This window comes from Photinus pyralis, unplaced genomic scaffold (assembly GCF_008802855.1).
Source record: "Photinus pyralis isolate 1611_PpyrPB1 unplaced genomic scaffold, Ppyr1.3 Ppyr1.4_LG3b, whole genome shotgun sequence".
In the NCBI taxonomy this organism is placed as follows: domain Eukaryota; kingdom Metazoa; phylum Arthropoda; class Insecta; order Coleoptera; family Lampyridae; genus Photinus; species Photinus pyralis.
Window position 1 is genome coordinate 26090124 of NW_022170510.1, and position 24489 is coordinate 26114612.

At 35.8% G+C, this 24489-nt stretch overlaps 2 protein-coding genes and 1 long non-coding RNA gene across 3 annotated transcripts; all 3 read right to left on the reverse strand.

Annotated features, from left to right (window-relative positions):
• Positions 1–994: 994 nt before the first annotated feature.
• LOC116167352 lies at positions 995–1628 on the reverse strand. Its single transcript, XM_031482699.1, has 2 exons — positions 1521–1628; positions 995–1469 (listed from the first exon to the last, which is right to left on the reverse strand). The coding sequence occupies exons 1-2, from the start codon at positions 1566–1568 to the stop codon at positions 1053–1055; spliced, it is 465 nt and encodes a 154-aa protein (XP_031338559.1). The 5' UTR covers positions 1569–1628; the 3' UTR covers positions 995–1052.
• A 6684-nt stretch (positions 1629–8312) lies between these two features.
• Positions 8313–8920, reverse strand: LOC116167319. Its single transcript, XR_004144502.1, has 2 exons — positions 8707–8920; positions 8313–8655 (listed from the first exon to the last, which is right to left on the reverse strand). It is a non-coding gene; the product is annotated as an uncharacterized LOC116167319 (long non-coding RNA).
• Positions 8921–15060: 6140 nt separating this feature from the next.
• Positions 15061–15772, reverse strand: LOC116166957. Its single transcript, XM_031482179.1, has 2 exons — positions 15616–15772; positions 15061–15564 (listed from the first exon to the last, which is right to left on the reverse strand). Exons 1-2 carry the CDS (start codon positions 15658–15660, stop codon positions 15184–15186), a joined length of 426 nt encoding a protein of 141 aa, XP_031338039.1. The 5' UTR covers positions 15661–15772; the 3' UTR covers positions 15061–15183.
• Between the last annotated feature and the right edge of the window lie 8717 nt (positions 15773–24489).

Below are 24489 nucleotides of genomic sequence, written 5' to 3' on the forward strand. Positions count from 1 at the left end.
TTGAGCTTCAAAATAATAGAAAAATAAAGAAGTTCATAAATGTCATTCAATATTCATCATATATTTATTTTAACATCAACACACTTTATAATTTATAAAATATTTTATGATCGTACTTCAACACCTCCCCTCGATTAAAAATATTTATAAATTCATATAAAGAATACTACATCAAAACTTACTTCTAAGTTCAAAATAGGGAATACACAGTTTTTTAAATATAAAATACAAATTACATAATGTTGAAAGATTAATGTTAGAACATTAATAAAACGTCTTGAGCTTCAAAATAATAGAAAAATAAAGAAGTTCATAAATGTCATTCAATATTCATCATATATTTATTTTAACATCAACACACTTTATAATTTATAAAATATTTTATGATCGTACTTCAACACCAATTACCAATAGAAAATAACACCATCGTAACAGCACGTTGTCTCTATAGAGTCACTGTAAGAAATTGATACTATGCGTGACCTCTAGCGGTAGAAAGTGAACTACTAAATGACATCAATGGCAACGATATAACTTACACGAACTTACAGGGGAAATAAACAGATCGCGTAAGGAGTATTAAAGCGAATTGAGAATTGAATTAAATAAAAGTTACTACAAGTCCAAAAAAATTAATTTAATTCTCTGGAAAAAGGTATCACATTTGACTATCACTTCATCTACCTATAATAAAATTGTCATAAATAACACTTAAAATATAAGTTTTATACTTTTTGTCTAGTTCTCTAATCTTTTGACTACCCCGTCCTATTTTATGGAGGAGCAATTTTACATAGATTATAATTTGTTGGAAAACGAGTCAGTTGGGGGTGTAAATTATTACTAAGGGAGTATTAACGACTTTCCGTCCGCCCGTCTGTGTAAATGATAACTCTCGAACGGTTTCGAATTTTCCAATTCTGTTTTCAGTATTATGTTTATCATCGCCCAAGGAAAAACTGATTAAATTTTCCGTAGAAGCTCGTATGCTATATTTGTTACAAGTTAATTTATTGTTATAATATTAGTAGGTACATAACAATGATTAAGCGCTATTCCATGATGATCTCCAAAAGATCTCTGCCTGGCTCCCTATCGGCGAAAGTAATACCAAAAAAACCATATTTAATATTGTTCACCAACTGAATGGCATCTCTTTCTTGGTCGCCCTCGAAGTTCAAATCGAACAAGCCATTCTCAATCAATCTATTGATTTCTGCTTTCCGTTGCTCCGTTATTGGCAAATTACGATACCTGGAAACCAATGTGGCAAAATATTCTGGAAATTTGTCAACGATCACGGATCCATCCGCGTCCATTAGACCTTGCCTCTTCCAAAGGCACGCGAAAAACTTTCCAATAATTACATTTCTTTTGGACGTTTGGAAGGTGTGGAATTCTTTGTGAAGGGTTTCGTAATCGGTTTTTGTTTCTCTAAGACATTGCTCTTGACCGTGTGACATTGCGGACTAAAATATACATTTAAGTATAGCAATTTCGTATAATTCAATTATACTTACCGCCAACATTGATAAGAAAATTACTGCTACCATGGCCATTTTTAGCATATTTGGTCTACTGAATGACACGCATGCGACGTGCTTACCGACCTGACCGACTGGCACTAAATTTGATACGTAGGTATTTCGTGGTGTCCGCAACCCAGTTAAATTCATTTATACGTTGGATATCATTGAACTTGGCCTCAAATTTAACTTTCGCCAATCAGACCACTATGTACCTTCTACGCGCCGAGTTTGGACCTTTTGCTAAGGTAACATGCATTTTAAGTTTAGGGCGAAAATTAGACTTGAAGGTTTTCTTTGAGCAAGTGATCTAACGTTACATACATCTAGAGCAGTGGTTCCCAAACTTATTTCCATGTCGCCCCCTTTCGAAAAACTAAAATTGCTCACACGCCCCCCCCCCCACTCGATTAAAAAAAACTGCTGTTACTACAAACGTATTTATTAAAAAAATTACAGGGTTAGTTTTTTTTCATTTTCATTATAGGGACTCGGAAACCGCTAGAGATACAAAGCCTTTTGAATGGGCAAAGTTATGCAGAATTGTATGGTGATTAATTTTCCGTTTCAAAGAGTCTTGTAGGTCCACCAATAGGCGAAGTTGTGGCTAAAAAACCGAAGAATGCCATTTTCGAGAATACGTTGGCGTCAATTTATTTTCAAAGATATCAAAATTAGTATATTGAAAGACAAGTGTTACAATGCGACCTATTGTAATACGACTATCTTGTGGCACGAGTGGCGTAGCGAAGCGGAGCCACGAGTGTCCACAAGATAGGAGTATTACAATAAAGCATTGTAACACGTGTTTTTCATACTATTTTTTCTATTTCGGGGCTTTAATTTAATTAAAAAGTAATATCAAAAACTACAGGAAACTTTAGAATTAATATGTCTTAAGTTGGCAACACCATTTACGTTGACAAATTTTAAGTTGGCAGCGTAGATAAACACAACACTGACATTTGGAAACTTTAAATTCCGTGAATGTGTAATTTTTTACTCGTAGATACATTTATTTATGGTGGATGTCTAAACTGCTGATTTGGAATGTATTAAGTTCTTCGTGTACCAAAAATCAAGGAAAACACATTCATTTTACGTACGTAATTTGATTTCACATCTGATGATTTGACGTTGACGTCTTGGCGAACTGCCAACTTAGAGATGAAAAGTTACCAAAAACAATGTTACAATGGAACTCATTGAAACACTGTTTTTGCCGAAAACAGTTGCACAAAATTCTCATTGTAACACCGAAATAGAAAATAGTTATTTATATAACAAGAGCGCGAAGTTCAATTTCGCGCATTGAGACTGAAGGTATTTTGACGAGGCGAAGCCGAGTCAAAATATCAGTCAAATGCGCGAAATAACTTCGCGCTAGCGTTATATACAATATTTTTTCTACAACTGAACCGATTGTTAATTAAATTGCTGTTTAAGTTTAACTTTGTCCCGTGCGCGAAATACTTTTTTTCACTGTTGACGATTTCGCGCACGTTGTCAAGAGCAACCTTACTTATTAATTAACCGTTTAAAAATCTAGTACTTCGTGTTTCGAAATCCGTCAGAAAATGACAGGTTTTTTTGACAGTTGTAGAAAAAATTATTTTTTTCACTACTAGCGTCTGATGACATGATTATTAACTTTTTTTCCACTTGTAAAGTAGGCTTTCTCGGCATTTGTTCAAAGTGGTTAATAATTTTTTATTATTAACTAGTAGTCAATAATGAGAACTGTCACGCTGTCACTTTTAGAAAACACAACCCGAAATTTCGCTCAATGAACGTTTAGACAAGTTCTCTAAAACGAATAATTGCCACCATTCGCAATTTCCAGAGAAATTACATACCTAAAATTATCACATTTTGAAAAAATTCGAACGAAATTACTCTTTGAAAAATCTCAATGACAGAACAAAATACGGCCTGTTTGACTTGTACTTCCACGTACTTGATTGACATGTTAAATTAAGAAACAAACAATTCTGTCCAACCGTTAACTCTCTTATCAATATAATATGTTAATTTAGAGGATTTCAAGTGCTAGTAGTGAAAAAAATAGTATATATACCACGGTAGAGAAGTCTATTATTGCCTTCGCACCTTACACCCCTCGGCGCAAGCGCCTCGAGATGTAATCTTGGTGCTCAGGCAATAATAGTGGACTTCTCTACCTTGATATATAACAAAACCTTGGTGAATTTTTCTCAACTTTCTGGCGGTGCTAAAAAAGTTGTTATGGCTCATAAAATATTATGTTTTTCAATCAAGAAGAATGGGTCAAATACAGTGTGAGCAACAATGATTGAAGCGTGCGTCATCACCGCTTGTTCCTATTAATATAAAAACTACCTTCTTTGTATGGAGTTGTATACGAAAATGACGTTCTGCGCTGTCACAGTGACGTGCGTCTATTCGTATTTCGTATCTTGTATCAAATCAGCATATGCTATGAGCGGCACATTGCCAATTTAGCTGAAGCGGCACGCTTCAATCTTTGTTGCTCACTCTGTACAATTTTACATAAAAATACCTAATATAAGTATTTTAAAGGTAAATTTGCCTCAAATCAAATCAGGGATCTCGCGCTCCCCCTTAACAAAGCTTCGCGCCCCTTCAGGAGGCGCGCTCCCCAGTTTGGGAATCACTGATCTAGAGCAACTATGGTGGAGTTGATGGTGTCTGTCTGTCTGTGAACACTATAGTTGGTAAACGCTTGGACCAATTCGGTTCAAACTTTGCTTAGTTGTGACTTCTTCCCATATAGCACTTATTTTCCACTGTACGTACATTTTTGTTCCATTTTACATACGGACATCCATGGGGCCAATATGTACGTCTGATGTACACACGATCACAAAGTATTCTACAACGTACAAAATACGTACATGGTACGCCGGCAATTTCGGTCAATTGGTGATCATTTAGTTTTCTAATTTCTGTAGCTAGATGCTAGACGGTACGCGTTTGTCATTACCCATTGGTATAAAAGGGGTGATAGTATAGTATTTTGTGCCCTGATTCATTTAGCGTGAAATAATAATATAATGTTAGGTATACAATCACGCGTTGTTTAATAGAAAGTTGACTGAATCACACGGCTACTTCCCAAATAACACAACTACGTACATTGCAAGTACATAGTACGTACAACGCTGGATTTACGGACGTACATTTCACGTACACTAACGGTTCATGTACGTACATTTTTCGTAGGTACATGGTACGTTATATTTGCTACTAAAAAGTACGTACCTATCATGTACAAAGTAGTGCAAAAATAACGTACCATGTACGTGAAATTTACATACATGAACCGTAACTGTACGTGAAATGTACGTCCCTAAATCCAGCGGGGTACGTACTATGTATTTGCGATGCACGTACTTGTGTTATTTGGGTTGGGGAGATTCCATTTTAGGCATGAGTATTCGTAAATTAGATGAAGGAAGATTTTACGTTTTTTTACTACTTGAGAGTAATGCTTGACGAAGGAGAGCTTGTGACCTAATAACAGTATCAGGTACTTGAATTCGAAAACTCCGCGGATTGACCGGTTCCATAGTTGAATTGTCGGATTTCTTTGTGGTTTGGATCCAAAAACCATGTACTTCGTCTTGTCTATTAAGACGACAGTTTGTTGCTACCGGCCCAGTCCGTCAGTCGTTGGAGGCATAAGCATGTTCTTGCCTCCAGGTCGAGCCTGTTGCTACCGGACATCAGCAAATGCGAAAATGTCTACGTAGGGGTGCGGTAGGTGTTGTCCGAGGAGAGCTTCCAAAGCGTAGGACCAAAGACCGAACCTTAGTGGCAACTTTTACTAACAAACTAGAGGCGGACATCTTCAAGGCTCTCGAAGGAAAACGGATCGAACGATCCGAAAGATAGCTACGAATGACGAGAGCATTCGTTACAAATTTCGATCATTTAATGCTCCGGTAATTTTACCGAAAACCGCCATCAAATATCGATGCGCATTCGTCCTGATGTTATTTACTAGTTTTTGCACACAGTCGGTTGACTTTCGCCCGGAAATAAAGCCATATTGATGGGAATTTAAAAAGTGTTTAGGTGGGAATTCGTCATACAGTCTTTGGAGGAGAATTCTCTTGAATAGCTTTAATAAAGTTATCGGTCCGTACGAGTTGGAATTGGCGAGATCCTTCTTACCTAGTTTTAGAACAGATGTAGGTTTGCTAGTTTTACAGCAATTGAATAGTTCGACGAGAATATCAGAAAGAGTCTTCAGCAACGTTCTTAGTGCGTTTCCGTGAATTTCTTCCAGTCCGGGAGCTTTATTTTTTGGGATTCTTGGCGTTTGTGCAAGGATATCTTGCTCAACGCCTCAATGTGCACACTTTTTTTAGCGTGTGCAGTCTTTCACACCATCAGGATGTTACAACGGCTCGAGCAATAAGCAACCCCCCGTTTAAGGCATACGTGGTTCGGACCACGGGCCAACCCTGTCAGCCTCCCTGCAGTTTCGTCTACCTCTTGACCATCGTGACACGTAGCACCATGGGGAAGGTTCTACAACCATCTCCCTAAAGATGGTTTCGATACGCACTAAGGATTCTAGCATTTCGGATCTTTTAGAAACAGGTTGATACAGGGTTGGCAAAAATCTAGGTTTTTGTATGCTTTGGGTGGGGTTTTGGGTAGTTGTGTTGGGTTTTTGTGTTTTTCTGGGGTAATTGGGTAATTTTTGGGTATTTGTCGAATTTTCGGAACTCTAACCTCAAATTATAGAAAAATAACATTAATTTTGAACTTAATACTGCCCGATAAAGTAGAAAAGCTTGTAAAAATAATAAAAATGAGCCACTTTAAAAAAGAGAAAAAGTTGTTTTAAGTTTTTAATTATAATTTTTATTTTATTTTGTTCCTAATGAATAAGCCGTTTTGTATTTTTTATTTTAATGGAAATTTTTTTTGAAACTAGGAATAAGAATATAAAGACTGATCTATCAGTGCCTGTCTGTTTCCAAGTAAACTACATTATATTTTGTTGTTAAATACTATATAAAAACTGTCTCGATTTTGTCTCATTCTGTGTCTCAAATTCTTTGGGCTTTTGTATGGGTTTTTGGGTTGGGTTTTTGTATAGGTCGTTGAGTGGGTTTTTGACACAAAAACCCTGTGGGTTTTTTAAATGGGTTTTTCGTTTTGTCAACCCTGGGTTGATATTGGTGTCTGGTAAGCAGGTGGTTCACCTCCCTATGCATGCGCCCAACCCACTCCCGGCGCACACTCGTAATCAAGGTACTTCCCATTCCTCCAGCTTTCGGGACCTACTCCACTTCTTAGCTCTGCCCCCCCCCCCCCCCCCCACCATGATCCTCGCCGGTGCAATGTCGGCGATCACCAAAACGTCGTCCTTTGTAGCAGTCCGATAGCCGCGACGTAGCAACTTATTCATAAAGATTGAAGTGATGTCCTTGTCTAGCGTTGCCCCCCCCCCTCGTTCGGCACTGTGTCATTACCGACTTACGTAACATGGCAGACTTGATCGACAAACGTCAAGCTTCTGTCGATAACCACGCCAAAGATCTTATTGGATTTCTCGGCCCTGGTTTCCTCGCTCAGTATGTCAACGCCTACCGCCTCCAACCTTTTCCTGCCTGTCAAAATGGCGAACCTGATTTTTTATCCGGCTGCCTGCTCTTCATCCAGTTAGCTGTTTCTGCGGCAGCACCTTTCATTCGCGCCACCGCCATCCTCACTTTGAGATCGCGCGCTATAACTGTGAAATCGTCGGCAAACCCGTCGTACACCGTGTTTCACAGAGTAGGTACTAGGACCGACCCTTGAGGAACCCCCGTCGTAATCTCCAGTCCTTGTATTTCCCCACCCGGAGCGATGACATGCGCTATGATTATGTGTACAAAATATGTCCCGCCGTCCGTATCGTACAAATAGAGAAATTTTCAATTTTTCAAATTGTAACGGTTTGTTTCCTGCTTGAATATTTTTCCCAATAAATGTACTCTCGTTTCTATTTGATATTCTTATGCCATCTTCTTTGTAATACACTAGTTTTAGAGGTAAGTTAATTATTCTAGTAAAGTTGTTAGTATATATTTCTTATTGCTTTAGTTCTTTATGTCGCCGCCCGAGGTCGTGCAGTGTTTTCTATGGCATTGGTTACATGCAAATATTTCTTTTGGGACATTATTACTTTTCTGACTACGCATCTATCTGATAAAGGGATTAGTGTTTTGACTTTACCATATTATCTTTGGAGCGGTTTTCTCTTTCTCTCTCTGATGTCGGTTGTGGCTCCATTCAAACGTTTTTACGGATTCGTATTTGCATTTAAACAATACAACACTCAACCCATATTAATAATAATAATATATTGGTTTTCTATGCCATAGTATGTTTCCCGATAAGTGTGAAGTGAGGAGGTGAGATTATTCTCACTTCTTTTTCCTTGACTAAGTACTTAAATGCAAACGAATACATGGGAGTACTTCGAACCTATTAACTATAAGAACGCAGATTTGTATTAGGGGTTGAAATGCACAATGGTTGAAGGCTCAAGGGCCCTACTGACAGCTGCCCTAAAATGATAGGTCTGTTTCTTACAGCACCAAGTTTAAGGCACATTTTGGCTTTACTTAACTAACTTATTTAAAGCATTTGAGCCTTTGTATAGCCAGTGTAGTTTTCAGATTTTCAGTTATGAGGATTTTTTAAAAATTATTTTTTATTTCTCAAAAAATAAGTGTAGTGTGACTAGTACGCTCAACATCTGTATATACCATCACTAAAGAAAACTCAAATAGACACACTGTATATTAACCTGTACTCGCGTATAACAAACACAGTTTATTCCATGATGATTTCCAAAATGTCTTTACCTTTTTCTCTATCAGCAAAAGTAATACCAAAAATCCCTGTTTAATGTTGTTTACCAGACGAATGGCGTCTACTTGTTCATTTCCTTCAAAATTTAAGTTAAAGATGCCAGATTGGGCCAGCCTGGCTATTTCATTTCTCGCAGTCTCGGTCAGTGTCAGATTTCGATAGAGATTTGAAATTCATCAAAAGCCTTGTGTAAGTTTTCGTAAGCGGTGTCTGTCTCTTTTAAGCAGTCTTGTTGGTTGTTGGCTGCAGAAAACTGGAAAATCTAAAGGTATTGTGGTGGTATAGCGTATGTAATTTTACTTACATGGAAGATCGATAGTATGAACACTAGGTATAGTAGTTTAGTCATGTTGATAACTGCTATAATTGGAATTTGATGTTCGTATTTAAAGACTTTTTATCAAAACTGTAGGGTTATCATTAAATGTCGCTCTACTAGGTCTAAGTGTATCACATTCAAATTAAAGGTGCTCTTTAGAAGAAGAATCGGCTTTTCTCCACGATCAATCAGATCACCACTAACACTAAAAGTGTTTCTTAATATTAAAACCCTGTGGTAGAAGGTAGGAAACTTTCAAATTAATCGTCTGGAAAATATGAAAGTTCGAAATTTTGCAATCTGAGATATCGAGAACTTTGGGAATAATAAGATAATATATGTCTAAAAATAGGCAACTTAATGAGCGTTGATTAAGATTTCGAAAATTTGGGAACCTGATAGCACCTAGGAACTTTCACAGGATAGTATACCCAGGACTCGATCGAAGCTTACTTATTGTAGATAATTCTTGGTGATATTATACATTCTGGCGAATCCTGTTTAAATTTTAGGATTCGTTTGTAGATTAGGATTGTGATTGCTACCAGTAATCCTAACTATGTTAGGGATCCTTTAGAGCAATCTTAGAGGTCTGTGGTTTTTCATAAACTAGACCGACTTGGAAATTTTGGGAACTGATAGTAACTGCCCGGCCAGAGACGCCGTTTGTTTCACGTGCGGTAACCGGGGACACTACGGCAAAAGGTGTAGGGTAAAGGGTGTAAACGGTCACAGAAAAGAGCGGACACACAAATAGTAACCCATGTAAGAAGTAGAATTTCGTTTACATAGATCCTGAGAATGAGGAAGAAGAGCATCCAGGAAAAGGAGACCGTCCTTTATGATTTTGAGCACTAAGCAACCACCAGTGCTTACAATTTGTATCAGTCAATCAACAGGACGATAATAATCCAAGCCAAAATTGGGGAAGTCGTCATATAAAATTACTGATTGATTAGGGCTCTAAAGCCAAGACCAACGGTCCGGACTAAATAAAAACGGAGCTGCAATGTGGAACATAATTAATATAAATAGAAAATTATCATTTGATTGAGTCTGTTTGTTTATTCATCTTCCACATTAAAAACAAGACTTTGTTACAGCAGATACTGAGAGAAGGGGTATAAATATAAGTGAACTCGTGTTAGTAAGTTAAGCGGTTCGACATGCATCTCAGACGCTGAACCTACGGTAGTTGTCTTGTGGAGTCGAACCGTGCGTTGGCTTCGCTGCGATACCTAGCGGAACGAAAATTTTACCGTGAACCAAGTATCATCCCCATTAAAGAATACACGAAAGCTCATCGAGCATAAACAATCGAGGTATTTATAAACAATTGCCTTATCGTAGTTGTCCCATTGTAGAATGCAAATAGCGTCCAAAGTAATTGTGGCTCAATAGTATACCTATACAGCGCTATTTATTGAGAAGTAGACATAGGGATTTATGTGTATTGTTTTCCCTATGTCTACTTTTAAATGACAAAATCACTTCTGAAGGGCGCCTAATTTTATGCAACCAAAATAAGTTTTTAAAACAAATGAAAATCTGACTGTCATATTAATTAATTTGAATGTCGCTTCGTTGGCTTCCGTATTTTTCGTTAGTGCGGGATGTATTCAACTGAAAAAAGTGGATATTGTCAATTGGTAGTGCCGGTGATAGTTTAAGGAGCGCAAGAGATTTATTTTTTGTTAAGCCAAAGCAACAATTTCAAAAAATAATTAATATGACAACCTGATGTTCATTTGTTTTAAGAAGAGATTTTGGATGCATAAAATTAGGCGCCCTTCAGAAGAGATTTTGTCTTCTGTAAGAAAACTTAAATCTTCTTACCCACGACGTGGGATCCCGGTACCATTTCTATATTCAAGTTAAGATATATTTATACTACAATTAGTATTTTAGGCCGAGGCCGAAATAAATAATAAATAAATAAATAAACAAATGTATGGAAAACCAACCAATGAATTTGCCCGATAACAGCTTTTACACACGTGCCCCGATAAAACTTCTTTCTTACGTCGATTTTTAAATTTTAAATGTTTCCTTATTCTTTGAATTCATACACTCATTAAATTACAATAACCACCCTTAAATTACTAACACAAATACACAATTTACAATACAAAAATCTAAACATTACAATAACCATTAAATAAAATCTGAAATTCTGTGTCCATTTGATAAAGTGTCCCTAAACAAATAAATTAAAACATGCTACAGGATATTCTGCCTGAAACTTTCAATGCTAAACCTAATTACGTTTACAGCACGTAAATTTTCAAATACAGGGTGGCTCGCTCTCATTGTCGGCATTATTTCAACCTAGGGAAAGGAATACTTACAAAAATACTTACTGAGACAATGTAGACTAAATTATTTTTGTTCTGTTCCTGATAAAGGTAAAGAAACTGAATGGGTTGAACATAAACACTAACCGTGGTAAAATGATAACTGAAATCTATTGCAATTTAATTCAAAAATATGTCAAATCGTAATACCAGCTCGTAGTCACAAAACAATTATCGAATTATTTTATTTTATTTTATTGCCTTTATTTATATCGAAACCTTTATGCACAAACGTTAATCTCACGGATGAGTAACGTCGAAATAAAACCCTTGAATCCCCGACCGCAGCCGTCTGAATTCAGAAGGGCGCTCTCTGCCAATAATCTACATTCAGATAAAAACACAAAACAAAAGAGAGCATATAAGTGCGAGAAAAATCTAACGTTCGACACGTCGAGTAACTCGAATACTGAAAAATCGTCACTCAATCGTAAACAATAATTCAGTTTACGTTAGAGAGCAAAAGCAAAATTTTGATTAACAACGACCTGTCGGTAATATACAAAACTAATCGTTAACGTTAATTTAAACTTAAAGAAGGTATTAAATAATTTTCCAATAGGTGATGCAATCCAAAAGCCGGGTAGATCGATATTTCACAAAAGAATGTCGATGTAGATAGCAATATTCAGGTAGACAACAACGAAGTAACAGGAAGACAAGAGAATGAACCAGAAAACAAAAGCCTAAAATCATTATTCGAAGTCAAGGTTATTACGCAATTGTTAATACATGTCGTAAAACGGTTTAACTTGTAGAAAAATCAGCAAAAAGCGTTTTGATGAAGTAGATATATCAGCAAACATGCGAAGGAAAATGTCACAGCAAAACTTAAATGGCGGCGTGTTCTTTTACAAGTAACGATTGAATCTGTTCTAGTGCGCAAACAAGCGTTAAGAAGAGTAGGCAACAACTTTAAAATAGTTAACTTGTATGACCTCTAGCGGTAGAATAAAGAAAACTATGAGAAAATCTATGGCGATAGTGTAAGCCACAGCGAATTTATAGAGAAAGTATACAGATGGCGTAACTGTTACTAAAGGGAACATAACAATTTAAAAAAAAACGTTACAAAGTTGTGAATATGACCCATTCCCTCTTTTGGCGAAGGGCGCAGTTACGCAACGCCACTTGACACGAATCTAACAATCCTAATTATTCAATGAGTTCGCGAGTGTGTACGCGTGAGTGATTCCCGAAACTAGGTAAATGTTTCCCTTATTTTCTATGTAATGGTATCACTATATAGGTAGGGTGTAGTAGGTGCTTTATATTATAAATTTGAATTTGCAGGGCTTTTGTCTAAGGTTGCGCAATGCTTGTAAATGAGTTTGTCATTTAGGGGTAGCTAGATCCATAATGCTTTCTCATGTAGGGACGTAGCTTCAATTACGTTTATAATCCTGTGCAATCATTTTGATTTGGTGGAATTTTCCTTTAACTTAACTAATATTCTGTTTTGAATTCAGAGTTATATATGATTGGTTAGCGGGAGGTTGAAGATTAATATACAGGGTGTTTATTGAACTTACAGATTTTGTGTACGCACTTAGAGTTCTATGGAACTTTCAACGCGTATTTTAAATTTTAACAATACACAGGAAAGTGATTTCAAAAATTCAATTATGATTTTTGTTATCGGCTTGTGTGAAGGGTGGGAGTTTCTGTTTGTTTTATGTGGGGGCGTAAAGTATTTGTTGTATTTGTTCTTTTATTTCTATAATCTTTTATTAATTAGCCTAAGTTATTTTTGAGCCCAAAATAAAAGGCTATGGAACGCAGTCCGAGAGCTGCAGGACGTCAAGATTGAATGTTGGATTTCCACTCCTTTCCCCTTTCGCTTTTATGCTCCAGTACAAATTATGCTAATATTTTATTAGCATGTTGCCCTCCCTTGCAGCTTTTTATTATGACTAAACTATACTATACGTAGCAGCCTTAGTAACTACTTTCATTTCCGTTAAAGATGGTGGCATACTATTTTAAATATCAAATGTAAAGTCACGATTATGAGGGAGATAAATAAATGTTGTAATCAATGAAGACCCTAGAGCTACTCTCGTTTTTTCAGAGGGTAACTCTTGTTTGTATTCGAATTTGAAACATTTTTAACCTCGGCCACCTCGTTTCACAAGGTAACCTAGGTCCTATCGCTAGACAGGTTTGTTACTTGGCGATAATGAACAGTGGGGTTTCAGTCAGGTTTGATTTTTGGTGTTCGAATTGCGCGCTCGCTTCTCGACTGGACTTGAGTTATTACAAGGCATTCTCTAAACTAAGCAAATTAACATAACGATCATATATACAAAATCCCAAAAATTTAACCCTTTCCCGGGACTTACCGATACTAAGTCTAATATCGCCACCTCTTTACGGACTATTACAAAGAGTATAATATAATATTACGTAAAATTATAAGGGTGCACCATTAATAAGCAAAAGTAATGAATTATTATTTAAATTGAGAAGAATTTACATTTTTGTGTTCAACAAGATTAATAATCCTATACATGCATTCCAACGCGTGTCGACGTTCGCTCAATATTCGACTTTGTTTACAACTCAAAGAAAGTTCACAGGTGTTCTCTAACTTCCAACGCGATTGTATAACACTATTGAATTTGAATATAAATTGGATCGATACAAACTCCGTATAAATATTAGGACAATTTTAGAAAGTTTCGGCACCCAGCCATAAATGTCAACATCCATTATTAAAGAGAAACACGCCGTTTCGGTTTTAGTTATAAAACGGTAGATCGAATTCCTGAGAAAACTTTGGGTAGATCAACAGTCCCTTTCAGTTTCTCTTGAATGCATTATTCCTTATTTTGTTACAACTTGAACAGCTTTTTCAATGCTTTCCAATGCAATCAAAGACTTAAAAATTCGTCCTTGCGAATATTCACGTCGCTTTCTCAGGAGCCCTATGTTCCTTAAGGCTTTGTGAACTCACGTACGCAGGGCACTTTTGTAAGACTTCCAGTACTATGGGCCGATAGTGTTAAAGTCTTCTAAAAGCTCCTCCTGGATATGCATAAACGCCTTCTAGGATATTCTAATGTTTTTGCAAAACGGTTTGACCTTGTTCCAAATCCTTGGGTTCCTTCCAAAGCATTAAAAAACTTGTTAAGGATTGTATACTTAGGCACTTTCTAAAGTGTTCTAGGCCTTCTATTCGAATATGGACTGTGTTTAATCAATAGAATATCTATTAACGTATTTCAGTTCAAGTTCAAATTTCATAATGTGACAACTATATACAGCGATATTCATTTAGAAGTAGACATAGGGATTTGTGTATTGTTTACACTATGTTTAGTTTGAAATGACGAAAACTTTTCTGAAGGACGCCTAATTTTATGCAATCAAAATAACTTTTTAAAACAAATGAAGATCTGGCTGTTATATTAATTAATTGGCTACCGTATTTTTGTTTTCTAATGTATTCAACTGGAGAAAAAGTTGATATTGTCAATTGGTATAGTGCCGGTAACAGTTTAAGGAGCGTAAGGCACTTATTTTCTCTCTTGATTACTTTTAAATTAGTGGTTGTTTAAATGCGATCCACATAAGACACCGTAAATAACCCTCAATTTTAACGGAGGATATGAAATATTTTAATTTTTGTGAAAGAGAATCCCATAAGAAACTTAAGGGAAATAGCGGCCGAATTTAATATCTCTTCATTATAAATACTATTTACTGTCGTTTTTGTTAAAATCTAGAATAACACTGCAAAAGCGTATGCATGTTATTTTGGTTGCATAAAATTAGGCGGCTTTCAGGAGAGTATTGTCATTTAAAAGTGGACATAGGAAATCCCTATGTCTACTTCTAAGTGAATAACACTGTATAAATTTCAATGATAAAATTTTTATATTTTTTAGATTGCTTTTCTAACATTTTCAACCCGGGGAACATTTCACAAGTATTTGAAGACCAATATTTAAGTGTCTAAAATAAAAAAATAAATAAATAAAAATAAATTTGTTTAAAATTTATTTGAAAGTAGAATGTCACATTTTTGGTATACCAAGTGGAGGCTTCAGCCAAATCGGTGAAAATTTGTAGGTATCCCACCGTGCAATGACGTATTATACGGTGTTTACGTCATTATGATTTTCAAAACGTCCTTACGTTGTTGATCGGCGGAAGTAAGACCGAGAAATCCTAATTTAACGCCGTTAACAAGACGTATAGCGTCCACTTGTTCATTTTGTGCGAAACTAGGAAGCTCCTCGCGAACAAGTCTGACCGTGTCATCTCTGTTATTGTGAGCCAATGCCGTAAAGTAATCGATGAACGCGTCTTTGTTGACAATTCCCTCGCCGTTCATTACGCCATTTTTCTTCCAAAGGCAAGCGAAAAACTTTCCCACGACGTCGTTGTCGTACGACGTTGGAAAGCCCTGAAACTCTTTGTGCAGGGTTTCGTAAGCAGTTTCAGTCTCTTTTAAGCAATCCTGCTGGTCGTTGGATGCAGAAAACTGGAAAAAAGTGACGGTGTAATAATGCTACCGTGCGTTTAATGGACTTACTTGGAAGAATGATAAAATGAGCACTAAATATGGTGGGATACGCATTTTTCTGTCTATAGCGACACGGTTACACACTGGTATTATTGTGATGTCGTTACAGTTGTCATTATCAAGGGTTATCAATACACTCTATTTAAACTGAAGATAGTCTTCAAGAAAATTCCTATTTTAATTCAGTGTTTCTCAAAGAGGAGCGCGTTAATTTTGTAGGGGGGTGAGGGGATGCGCATGAAATTGAAATACAGGGAAAAATTTATAAAAAAAAAATAATAAAATTATTGCACCAAGATTTTATACGATTTATCCACATCCTCGAGGTAATTAGACGATCTTCTCGCTCTCCAGTGAGCTTTTTTGGACGAGAGCGAATCGTCACACTGACCTACCATTGCATATAGCAACGAAAGGAAGTGGGCCGCCAAATGGTTTGAGTCAATCGGTAATTATGAAAGTTTGAGAACCACCGACTTAGTTCTTCAAGTGTGCATGACCCGAATTCAAATCAAATAACGTCCTTCCAACAATCAAAGTCACATGAAATTGCGTATAATTATTTACGATATTAATGAGATAAGAGGTTATCAACGTACGTATGCGAAGATGTGCTTAACGAGTGCGTAGCACGAGCTGCGAAATACCAGAAGTACGTAAAGCGTTATCCCACGGGGTCCGTTACCTTAGCACCACCATTTTAAATTTCCGGCGAAAAACTTTGAGTTCAGCTAGCCCCATTATAGATTTTGCAAGAAAAACCCTTGACTTTCGGGGGTGCTATGCTAACTCTAGCACCACCATTGAATACGATCATCAGATTTAGCACCAAAAATGTTATAGCAATTTTTTCTAGCACCACCATTTTATTTGTTTAGTAAAATTTTGGCGTTTTGTATTCTATGCTACTGAAATTATGTTCTAGGAATGTTGTTGAAAAATTGCTTTTTGAGACATATAATTATGCCATTTTTTTATTCCTTCACATATTTGTTTTAAATAACTAACGTTTGTTTAATCGTTTTTATACCTTCTAATGACGGTACTATACAGTGTGTACTAAGTAAAGTTCGTACTGTTGCTAACCTCATCATCGAGCTTGCTCAGGATGGTATTAGACAAGTTAAAAAAGCGTCTGGATACTTAACACAATATTTTTTAAATGGGAAACCCTATGTATTCTCGTATATTTTCAAAGAAAATTAAATTCTGGATTTAAAAACCTTCTGTGCACAACTATCCTCAATTAATTAATAACACAGCTACAAATTTTCAATAAACAAATTGTAAATCAGCACATGCACGATGAAAGCGCATTTTGGGTAATACAGCTCAGTATTTTATTAGCAAAGGTTAAAATTATCGATCTCACGAGTAATCTAACTCAAAATAGACTAGAGCCTGCACATCTACACTTTAGCAAACAGCTTTTAGTGAAAATTTGAAGTCTCCAGCTATTGTAATTGCAAAGATATCAACCGTACAGCCAGCCAGCCATAGATAATGGCATATTTCAAAAATGCGTTAAAAATGAGTAGTACAGGGGGAAAAACTTATAAAAACCAAATAAAATAACAAGAGAAGTCCATTCAAGATCTTGTCGTTAATCCGCACAAAAGACAATTAGGCGTTATTCAGTTCAATAAACATGGCATTTACAGTTTCCTGTACTATAATGACCTTTGTTAACGGTTAAGAGTTACACTATCTGTCATTAATTCAATGGGCAGTTATGGATTAAACAGTGTCACACAGAATGTCATATTATTGTAATTTAAACTAATTTGTAATACCTAGCTGTATTTTGACTAGCTATTACAAATAAATAATTATTTTTGCAGTCTAATTAAAGACTAATTTTGACTAACTACAAAAAATGTCGAAAGGCCCAGGTATAGCCAGAAAACGAAAGTTTGAGTGCGAATGCTGGTTTGACGACATGGTAGCACCAAACTTCACTGTAATCAGAGCTGGACAGAATACTTTCAAAAAGTATTTGAATACTAAATAGTAAATACTTTACACAAATTAAAGGTATATGAATAGTAAATACTTTTACGTCCAGCACAAGCGAATACTAGATACAGATACATTGAACAGTATTCAAATACTTACTTAAAAAAATAAGTATTCAAATACTTTAGATTGTATTCGAATACTTTGAAAAGTATTTCATTAACTTACTTTGAAAAGTATTCGAATACAGTAAAAAGTATTCAAATACTTGTCACTCAAATACATTAAAAATTTAAAATAGTATATACCAGATAAAAGTATTAATACTACTTAAAAAATCAAGTTATACTTTGTATGGGGTTAGCTTTTTTTATATTTCTATTGTTATATACAAATTTAAGGGGAGTAAAAGCGTAATATTATTATTATATTATTATATAGCAGGTACCTACCAGGACCTTTCTTATACCAGTTATATCTTTAAGAATACGTGTACCAGTTTTCAAAGCGATCGTACGTCGTGCACATGATACATACGCCTTTCTGAAATTAATCCTAGCGATTTTGGAACAGATCCATTTTTGACCATCCGTTTGTCCGTGTGCATGATAGTTTGTTTAGAAACGTGCGATCGCTTTGAAAATTGGTACACAACAATGGTCTTAAGGATACAAGAAAGGTCCCTATTGTTTTTAAGTTACGCAGACTATCGAGTCAAAAAGTTTCACTCCAGGATCGTTCGGTCTCAAATATTTGAACTTAAAAGTACTGCCTTTTTTTGAGGCTGGAAAAAAAAATTTGTCTGAGATCGACAGGGAAATAGTAGATTGTATGACAAGTAGGAAAAGTTGCATATTCCTGGACGATGATAGTGATTGTAAGCCGAGGCGTTAGCCGAGGCTTACAACTATCAGAGTCCAGGAATATACTTTTCCTACGTGTTGTACATACTATTTTTTAGTCGATAGCCAATAGTTAAAACACCAAATATACCATTTCAAACTAAATTTAATTTTCACCAATTGTCATTTGGTCTAATGTCATTAGTCTAGGCTTGTATGCGATAGGTGCGAGGATCGAACCCGGGCGGCGCCTTTTTTTTATTTACAGTAATTAATAAATGCAAACATCAAGTTTGTTTTCCGAGCATGCATTGTTTGAACGTTACCATGGACATGACGTAAACAAATCGAAAATTTTTTCGTTTGAGTGAATTTATAATTAGTTGATGTGCAATATTAATATAAAATGGATATCGATGGTAATTTTGATGAAGATTTATTTTGTGGAACACCACCTGAAGTTTTGGAGGCAGTCAATGAAGCTACTCTTAATCTGTTGCCAACTAAATCGAGGGAGAAGTATGAAAATGCTTATCAACGTTTTATGGAATATAGATCAAGTAAAGGGACTTATTCGTTTTCGGAAAATGTGGTACTCGGATATTTTCTTGATTTGTCGAAAAAGATGAAACCCTCAACACTTTGGGCAAATTACTCCATTGAAGGCCACTCTTATGTTAAAGCAAAATGTAGACATCACTTCATATAACAAACTGCGAGCATATTTGAAAAAGCAATCCGTGGGTTACAAAGCAAAGAAGTCGAAAGTCTTCACCAACGAACAAATCCGAGAATTTATGATGAACGCTCCAGATGATACTTACCTCATGGATAAAGTAAGATTTTAATTGAAAGGCCTGAAGATTATAATTTAATTTTTTTAGGTTGTGGTAATTTTCGGAATTTATGGCGCCTGTCGGCGAGAGGAGTTATGTAACATAAAGCTTACGGACATTGAGGATTTGGGTTCACAACTACTGGTGAAGATTCCATGCAACAAAACCAATAAACCACGGTCGTTTATAGTAAACGACACTTATTTAGAAACATACCGTAAATATGCAGCCGTTCGACCATCCAATTTTCACTGCAATAGGTTTTTCTTCAAATACCATAATGGTAAAGGATTTAAGCAAGTAGTGGGGGTGCATACATTTGCCAGCATTCCACAAATCGTTGCTAACTTTTTGAAACTGTCCGATGCAAACCTTTACACGGGACATTGTTTTCGAAGGACATCTGCGACAATTTTGGTAGATAATGGTGCAGATTTGACTGTTTTAAAACGTCACGGCGGTTGGAAATCGTCGAATGTGGCGGAAGGATATATAGAAGAATCCTTAAAAAATAAAATGGATGTGGCAGAGAGAATAGTTACTTCAATTTCTGGCGCACATATTCAGTGTAAGGGTGCAAGCAATGTTGGCGTCTCTACTAGCACCATCTCCAAAACAAATACGGAGTCCACTTCTTCAATTAATTAGTCGACATTGACTGGACTATCAAATTTGATTGGAACCTGCAATAATTGTACTATTAATGTACAGTCTCTTGTAAAAGTAATGTCCCTCGGATACCTACCACTGTAGCATAGGCAACCAACATCCCAGCCGACTAGTTCAAGTTGGATTTGCGGGTGTGGGAGGTAGGTAGGTATCTAATGCGGTTCGTTTTCAGCAGGTATTCCCACTTTGCCAAACTAAAAATAAGTTAGTAGAATGAAAATGAATGGCATTTATTAGCTCAAAAGATCTGCGCTGCTTTAATCTATCCTTGGTTTAATACAATAGAAATTTTTACATTTCTTTCAATTGGTTTGGTGCGTTTTAAATTTGGAAATAGTTTAGCTAAAATAATGACCTTTTACTTTTAATTTTTTCGAGTAGATTTTCTTCTAACAAAATAAATGTGATGATTTTGTCGTTTTATACTGACATTGAAATTGATGTCTCATTATTAATTACTCGGGCCTCCTAATGGAATGCGATTATCTGCACTGGAAGCGCGACAATGCCGTTCCTTTTGTAACTACCACCTCCCACTCCTTTCAAACCCCGGGATGACACCCGCGGAAAAATTCAGCTGTTTTAATTATTTTTCCCTAATTTCTAATCATTTCACCTGCATGAAAAAGCCGGTTTAACTGGTAACTAATTTTTTTTGTCAAAAAATATACCTATAACCTGGACTAAATATCCTTATAATATGCCTACCTACTCAAAAATATGCAACGTAAAAGCTCTCCTAAACTAAATTCGATATTAAATCAACCACGACCAAGTATCACAAATGCATATCATTTAATTTCTGATGCTAGTTACAAAAGAAAGGTATTGTTGCACAGTGCACTTGTAGGGCAATTAATCGCATTCCATGAAGAGACCTACTCGCAAGTAATTATTAATGACACTGGAATTTCAATGTCATTAAAGGACAAGAATATCACCTTTATTTCGTTAGAAGAAAACCTACTCAAAAAATTAAAAAGTGAAAGGCCATTATTTTGTCTTAATAGTCTCTAGCTAAACTATTTGCAAATTTAAAACGCACCAAACCAATTGTAAGAAATGTAAAAATGTTTACTGCACCAAGCCAAGGATATGCAGCGCAAATCCTTTGAGCTAATAAATCGATGGCATTCACTTTTATTCTACTAACTAGTATTTAGTTTGGCTAAATGGGAATATCTGCTGAAAATGAACCGCATTAGATAACTACCTCGCACACCCGCAAATCCAACTTGGACTAGGCGGCTGGGATGTTGGTTGCCTATGCTACAGTGGTAGGTATCCGAGGGACATTACTTTTACAAGAGACTGTACATATTAATAGGCAATAAACTATTCATTTGCGTGTATAACTGTTCTTTTATTTTTTCATGCTCACAAGAATATAGATATTTTCCCGTACTGTACAGGAATTAAGATTCCCGTACAGTACGGAAATCACATGCTTTGTGATGACATAAACAAAACAATAATATGCCATTTTTCCGACTATCGACTAAAAACTTCTTATAGAATGTGGCCTGTAGAATCCATAATTTCAAACAGTTCCAAGATTGGGCTACTAGTTCAAAAGTTACAGCCCTTTGAATTTTCTTTCAAAATTGGATTCTAGTCTATAACTTTTGATTGAGAAGTCTGATCGAAAAAGTACGAATGGTTTTGGATTCTACTCACAAAAATTAATAAGAAAAAGTGTTTTCCTGAAAAATTTTGGTGTAGTCGATTGTTGGTAAAAAAGGAAGGTTATATATACACTGCCTTTTTTTGAAGCCCGAAAAAAAAATTCTCAGATCGACCCGGCTACTAGTTCAAAAGTTACAGCCCTTTGAATTTTCTTTCGAAATTGGTTTCTAGTCTATAACTTTTGATTGAGAAGTCTGATCGAAAAAGTACGAATTGTTTTGGATTCTACGCACCAAAATTAATAAGAAAAAGTGTTTTCCCGAGAAATTTTGGTGCAGTCGATTTTTGGTAAAAAAGGAAAGGTTATACACTGCCTTTTTTTGAGGCCCCAAAAAAAATTGTCTCAGATCGACCCGGAAAAAATTTTCTTATAGAATGTGGCCTGTAGAATCCATAATTTCAAACAGTTCCAAGATTGGGCTACTAGTTCAAAAGTTACAGCCCTTTGAATTTTTTTTCGAAATTGGTTTCTAGTCTATAACCTTTGATTGTGAAGTCTGATCGAAAAAGTACGAATTGTTTTGGATTCTACGCACAAAAATTAATAAGAAAAAGTGGTTTCCCGAGAAATTTTGGTGTAGTCGATTTTTGGTGGAAGGTTAAGTATTCAAATACTATTATTCGAATACTTTACGAAGTATCCAAATACTTTGCGAAGTATTCGAATACTAAATATTTGTGAAAGTATTTGAGTTTCAAATACAAATACTGCTTCCATAAAAGTATTTAATTACAAAGTATTTGAATACTTTAAAAGAGTTGAATACTAAAAAGTATTTACAAAATCGAATACTGCCCAGCTCTGATGTAATAAGCCTTAATTAGAGACGAATTTTGTAGTATAATTAAAGACTAATTTCAAAAAATCTCAGAAGGCCAAGGTATGGCCAGAAAACAAAATTTTCAAGTACGAATGCTTGTTGTACGACAAGGTAGCACCCAACTCCACTGTAATAGGTACGTCCAAATTAGAGACTAATTTTGTAGTCCAATTAAAAACCAATTTTGACCAACTACAAAACATGTCGGAAGACCGGGCTATAGCCAAACAAGTTGTAAATCAGCATAATGCATGATTAAAGCGCATGTTTGGTAATGCAGGTCAGTATTTGATTAGCGAAGTTTAAAATTATCGATCTCACGAGTAATTTTGGCTGCGTTAAATAATGAATTTTTTATTATACCTGAATCACAATCTCCGTTTTAAACACTCAAATGCGTGCGAAAAAGGGCCTTTAAAACACACGTGCTTTAAAGTTGCTAAGTAACGATACTTCAAGTATGACTTTTGAAACTGTCATCTGGATGAAATAAAAAATCCTCTTAGGTCGCTTTCTGTAAATGCAGAACATTTCTTTGGCTTTTGTACCTATCCTTTCGTTGAAGCTTTCACAAACGCGCGTAATTTAGGGTATGCTTCCAAATCTGTTCCACTTTTTAATCGCAGCATTGCTTTAAAGTTTTGAATGAATGCACCAAAATATAGAAGATTTAAATACCTTTGACATTTCCTTCATATATGCCAGCATTATGGATGCATTTAAGGCTGTATTCGTAAGTAACTTCCTATTCATCCATGGAAACAATTATATATTCTTTAATAGGCTTTACTGGAGTTGGATTTTACACCTACCAACGTTTGTTTAGAATTTACAACAATCGATTTAATGGACGGTGTATTATCTTTTTCAACGGAAATCGTTTAATTCACAAAGACGATGATTTTTTAAGCAAACGTCAAGTGACATTTCCATGGCAATCGTGAAATTACGAACACCCAGCCCACTTAATTAGACATGTATATTTGAGTATAACGTCAATATGACTTCATTGTATTTCCTATTTTTAGATTATACTGCAGGTATAATAAAAAATACTATAAGATACACGTGTATAATTGGTCTTTAAAGTACTTGCAACGTTAACGGCACTCCGCTTTGCGTCGTGCCCTTAAACTCGTTGCGCGTGCTTTAAAGACTTGATTATACACTTGTATCTTAATATACTATTATTTAATTTCAATTGACGGTACGTCTTCATTTTGTAAAACGAATCACAAAGTAAATAATAAGTTTTTATACTGGTAGCGCTATCTAACGGTAAAATTATAGCACCTCCGAAACCCATATCGAAATTATTTTCTTCAATTATCGATCTCACAAGTAATCTAACTCAAAATAGACTAGTGGCTGCACATCTACACTATAGCAGGAAGCTTTTAGTGAAAATTTGAAGTCTCTAGCTATTGTAGTTGTGGAGATCTAACGCGGACAGCCGGCCTGCCAGCAATAACGAATATAATAGCGTATTTTTTTTCAAAAATGCGCTAAAAACGAAATGTTCCAGTGCGAATGCTTGTTGGACGACAAATTTTATTATACATAATTATATTGCAGGTATAATAAAAAGAAATATAAGACGTGTATAATTGGTCTTTAAAGCACTTGCAACGTTTAAAGGCACTCCGCTACGCGTCGTGCCATTAAATTTGTCTTAATATACTCTCGCAACAGTTTTAAGAGGGGGGCAGTGTAGCGAGTATCACAGACAGGAGGCGCAGCTATCGAGTCCCATCCAAGGTTAGCGACTGGCTCGGTGATATATACCGTGTGTCCCAGGGTGAACAGGCAAACAGAATTAATGTATAAAAATACAATTCTGTTTCCCTATGGCGCGTTTTACTTGGGACACACTGTAAATCGTAAGAGAAATTTCTATTTAGAAGTAAACGAATAGTTGACGGTACAGGAGCTTGTACTAAGGAAAGATCGTGTGCAATAATTTTATTTTATCTTTATTTCGATGCGCTCCCTTGCAAAATTAACTTCTCTTAGAGAGCGTGTCCCATGGTTTGAGAAACACTGAATGAAAATAAAGAAGAGCACCTTCAGTTT